Source organism: Oryza brachyantha, chromosome 7 (assembly GCF_000231095.2).
Source record: "Oryza brachyantha chromosome 7, ObraRS2, whole genome shotgun sequence".
Classification (NCBI taxonomy): domain Eukaryota; kingdom Viridiplantae; phylum Streptophyta; class Magnoliopsida; order Poales; family Poaceae; genus Oryza; species Oryza brachyantha.
In genome coordinates this window covers 9,856,244-9,861,782 of record NC_023169.2, presented here as the reverse complement: position 1 = coordinate 9,861,782, position 5,539 = coordinate 9,856,244, and the positions used below count along the sequence as shown (strand labels likewise).

The 5,539-nt window shown below is 40.2% G+C and overlaps 1 protein-coding gene across 1 annotated transcript; it reads right to left on the bottom strand.

Annotated features, from left to right (window-relative positions):
* Positions 1–454: 454 nt before the first annotated feature.
* On the bottom strand, positions 455–4,717 carry LOC102710659 (acetylserotonin O-methyltransferase 3-like). Its single transcript, XM_015843579.2, is given in 3 exon segments — positions 455–819; positions 822–981; positions 3,896–4,717. Coding segments are annotated over 3 exon segments (1,116 nt in total). The 5' UTR covers positions 4,715–4,717; the 3' UTR covers positions 455–682.
* Between the last annotated feature and the right edge of the window lie 822 nt (positions 4,718–5,539).

Below are 5,539 nucleotides of genomic sequence, written 5' to 3'. Positions count from 1 at the left end.
CCGCTGCCGTCGCAAATCATCATTACTCGCTGCTAATCATGTATCCTTTGTTAGCTATTTATTTATCACGATGACATGGATTTTTTTTCCAATAATAACCTTCTACTACACTACTACACGATCTAACAACCACAATATTAACTCATCTTGACCGTTGGATGAACTGCATTGGACGACTAACTTAAAGATACACTTTAAGGTACACTAGAAAAAATCCTTTTTATAGATTTTCGAGGCTCAAGGTTTGATTCGTAATTTCCATTCATCATTCTCTTTTCTTGAGCCTTTTTAAGGGGTTATGCATTTATGTGGTGTTATGCATTTAGATGATCCGTTAGAAATGCTTTAGCCTAGTGAATCTGGGCTGGCTAGCAATGACGACACTTTTTGGACGAAACGCGAGCACACCGTAGCTAATCCGGCGAGAAGAGAAAAGCAGAGTGAACAACGAGAGTTTTTGTGCAGCGTTCGAACAGCTTGCTGCATTTTCTGATTGCTCGCATATATAGCGGAAAATACAACGGAAATATATTGACTGCAAATACATATCCAATTTATGGAGCATATGATAGCTAGTACGTACATCCATGAATCATAAATACAATGACAAAACAAGACACATACCCAAGACGAGAATATATATACTATTTATTTGGTTCCCGTATATATACTTAGAAAAACCCTATGGAAATACCTCGATAATAGATCGAATACCTAACACGGGACTAATCTTATACTCGGTGAACCCTGCCTCCGTGAATATCTTGCACCACTCGTCCTCGCCCCTCTCCTTCCCTGGTGTGAGAAGCGAGACAATCAGTCGAATAGTTGTTGGGTTCCCTGGCACACTGCCTGGGAAGAAGATCCAACCACAACATCTATGACGATGATCTTCCCTCCTGCGTCTCTGGAAGGGATCGCTTCCTTGCATCGTTTCAGTATCTTTATGCAGTCCTCGTCGTTCCAATCATGTAGCACAAACTGTAATCAAGGTTCAAACAAGAATGAACGTTAAATCTAGTGCTAGTTTAATTAGCCCGCTACCGAAATACCCTCCGAGTTTTTAAACAGGCCGGTGACATTGTTGAGTTTTGGACATAACGATTAACCATTCGTGTTATTCAAAAATTTAGTTCAAATGTAAAATGTATTAGTCAATCTTAAAGTATTTTTAGTAATAAAACAAATTATAACAAAATAAATAATACTTATATTCTCTCTAAGTTTTATAATATCTGACTTTCAAGCCTTGCTTATATCTATATTCCTGTAAAGTTGGTGAATTTGCCAACTACCCCGTCAACAACTGCCTCCACTTTTTTTCTAAGTGGGACCTATGTATCAAATCACTTTTATTAATTTTACTTTAATAATATATTAATGATTTTTTAATAAAATTCCATTATGACATATAGAAATCCTCTATCCTACCACTAGGTGTGTATATATAAATAAACTATATGCATTGATCAATGGATAGATATAGATAGGACTAGAAAATATTAAATATGAAATGAAGTAATTTTTAATAAGATAAATTATCAAACATCATATACGCCAATGATATCATCTATTTAAAAATTAGATGGAGGGGGTATTGTTAACGCCAGAATTTGGAAATTGCCGTTCGAGATTAAACTGTGATTAAGAACCGAATCAGACAGGAACCAAGGCAATCGGATAGAAGACCAGGCGGAATACGACTCGGAATCAGCCGATGGAGTCTGGATCGGATAAGAAATAGAGTCCGATTGGATCTAGAATATTACAGATAGATTTGGGGATAGTCAGAGTCCATGTAATTTAATCTTATCTGTTAATTAGAGTTAGTTTAGATTTTTCCTTTATCTCTAAGAGAGTTAGAGTCTGATCGGGACTTTTGTGTTAGAGATAGAATCTAAATAGTAGTTTGTTATTTCTTTTTATCTACTAAGAGTTGTATGTCTTGTCTAACACGGGCTAGCGTCTACCTGAGGGTATAAAAATATATGTCCAGGGTCTTTGTAAATCATCTACATCATAATTTAGATCAACTACTTTCGACGCATCGCCACCCTCTTCCGAGGTTTCAACTCCAGCGGAACTTGGCACCTGACGTGGGGCTGCATCGCTTCGATCTCCGGTGGAAGGGTAAGTCCATCGTTCCGCTGGGCCACGGTAATTGCAAGGCTAGATTAGAACTGTCTCGGTTCGGTGCGATCTTCTAATCTAGTTGTGTGATTGCTAGTTATCGTATCAGTTTTAACTTAGATCACTTTCGTGTTTTGAGTTGATCTAGTTGACCATTTGGGCGAATTACATTGGTTTGATATTTGCTATTTGACACATTCAATCTAGTACTGTCTCGGTTAGGTCCGATCTAGTAGATAAGTTATCGGAGTACCAGCCGATAAGTCCGATCTAGTACATTGGTTTATATCAGATTGATGTATCTTGCTCATAGTTTTATCGGAGTACCAGCCGATAAGTTATCCATCATCAACTCATCGGCTTGATAGCAATCTAGATCTATTTAGTATCTAATCTGAAATTGCTAGGCGTAATCTTGAACTGTCTCGATTGGGTTCGAACTTCTGTGATTATTCTTAATAATCTGGGCTAGATATTTTATAGATCTTAGTCATTTGTCAGCCATTTATAGCTGATGATCTTTGCCGATCTACATGTTCATTATATTTACATCAATAAAGCAGCCGATTGCCTTACTGCATTATCTTTATACCAATCGACTTGATTCTATTAGATCGGTAGTTATTTATGTTGCATCGGTTTATGAGGATTGCATGTTAATTGGTTTTGGCCAATCGCAACACATGATCCATTGTTTATTCCAAGTAATTCGTCGGTTTATTTATTAGTCTTATTAATCTTCATGTTTCCTATAATCATATCATGCTCGACTGCATACTGTCTTGGTTAAGTCTAATCTCTACACGTCTAGTTCCATCTGGTTTTAGGGGCTCGTCCGATCGACTAAGATTAATAAGTAATTTGGCGGGCTACGCTGGTCTAATATTTAATTTAACTCTATTTCTATCAAGTTTCTAGCCAATTCAACCTTTATATAGCTGATTGTTTATCCTATCGGCTAATCATTGCAGCATCAATATCTGATCAGCTGGATATTCAGTTACTTTTCGGCCCGATAGCCGATTGGCTTGTTTTATTCTTTATCTTCTCAGTTGCAGGATTAAATTGACTGGTACGCCCGCGCATCTTCTAATATTTAGGTCTTGGATTAGAGCGTTCTTAAGATTGACTCTCAGGTCTTCGTGTATGACGTGTCAACGTTCACATTTTGACGTCAACAGGTATATAAAAAGTCTTGAATCAATAGTTCGTTGACTGTGCAAACTGTGTTTTTTTGCACAGGTGTTAAGTTGGCAAAATAAATCTTTTTGCTAGTCACATCGAACGTTTGACTAGGTGTCGAAAGGGGATTTTGGACACACGAATGAAAACATGTATTTCATAGCTTGTCTGGAAACCACGAGACGATTCTTTTGAGTCTAATTAATCTATCATTAGCACATTCGAGTTACTGTAGTGCTTATGGATAATCATGGACTAATTATACTCTAAAGATTCATCTCATGATTTTCCCCATAACTTTGTAATTAGTTTTTTGTTTCATCTGTGTTTAATGCTTCATTTAGATGTCGAAAGATTTGATGTTATGTTTTTGAAAAAAAATTTGTGGAACTAAACATGACGGCCCTTCTTACATGTGTGCTAATGACAGATTAATTAGACTCAAAAGATTTGTCTCGTGGTTTTTAGGTGAGGTATGTAATTTGTTTTTTTATTTATGTCCGAAAACCCTTACAGACATCCGGTCAAACGTCCAATATGACACCTAAAAATTTTTTTCCCACGAATTAAACGGGCCACTGACCTTAAGCAGGAGTGCATCAGCCCGGGGGATGAATTCCATCATATCGCCAGCAACAAACTGAACAGCATCGCCATGATCAGACGCAACGGAATCGATCACGTGCGGAAGGTCCAGCACGCTGCACTTGATATGCGGGAATGCGGCGGCCACCGTCCTCGCCGCCCCGCCGGTGCCTCCCGCGACGTCCACCAGCGAGGTGATCTTGTCGAACACCTGGCTCGCACCATGGATGGCCATGTCCATGATGAACCGAGAGTCGGCCGCCATGGCGTCGTTGAAGAACGCGCCGAGCTCCGGAGAACGGCCGCAGACGCTCCAAAACCCCGCGCCGTACGCCATCTCGAAAGACATCTCCTCCTGGCCGCTCTTGAGCCACTCCGCCATGCCGATGGCCGGCGTCACGCAGAGCGGTGAGAGGAGGGCGAGCACGAACGGCAGAAGGCTCCTGCAGCTGGCGCCGCCGCCGTCGCCGGTGGTGACGAGCAGGGACGACACGGGCGTGAGGCTGTAGTAGCCGCCGCCGCTGCCAGCGCTGTCGACGTCGGCCTGCGCAAAGACGCCCGAGGCGACCAGCACCCGCATCACGCGGCGCAGGTAGGGGAGCTTGCTTGGGCCGAGGGACAGCGCGGCGTGCAGGTCGTCCAAGGAGGTGCGGCCGCCGGCGCGGTGGATGGCGTCGGCGACGCCGAGCTTGGCAGCGCACCCTAGGGCCATCGAGTTGAGGTAGCCCAGGCTGTGGTGCATCAGCTCCGTGCTGGCTTGCAGCAGCTGCTCCTGAGCGAGCTTCGCATGGCCACCGTCTTGCTGCTTTTGCTGCATTGCCATGACTAGTGCGTTAACTCAGATCTCATACTTATGGGTTATATATATACTACTTCCTCAGCTTCGTTTTACTTAGGATTTATTTTAGGTAACCTCGTATGATTTTGTTATACTAAACCGTTACTATATGTAGTAGAAATTTTGTAAAGGTAAAATTAAAACTAAAACATATAACTCTGAGATAAAATTATCTGTTATATATTATTTTAAAATAGATAAATTGATAAATATATCTTACCAAAGTTTGGAATAAAATATTTAATATACTTATAAAATACATAGTTAGATATAAATTTTACTACACCACTGCTACTACAAGTAAAATGTACCGTAACATTGCCGTTTACTCAATTCTATTAATTCATAGACTTGTGTTCGATAAAAAATACATAATTATTGATAAGTATAAAGCTCACCTAGTTGCCAAAGATTTTAAACAGAGATATGGTTTAGATTACGAAGACACCTTTAGTCCAATAGTTAAAGCTTCTATAAATCAGAATAATTCTATCAATAGTTATGTCTATAGGTTGGAGTTCTAGACAGTTAGATGTTCAGAATGCCTATTTACATGTGTATTTAGAGGAGGAGGTGTATATGCCGTAGCAACTTGAATTTGAGGACCCTATCAAGCCACAGTATGTTCGTAAACTTGACAAAACTTTATATGGGTTGAAACAAGCTGCAAGGGCTTGGTTTGCCAGGTTAAATAACAAATTAGTTAAACTTGGCTTTACTGCTTCCAAGGCTGATACATCATTTTTTAGTTTATGTCGATGACATAATTGTGGGTAGTTCTTCATAAAGGGCAACTAGTGCCTT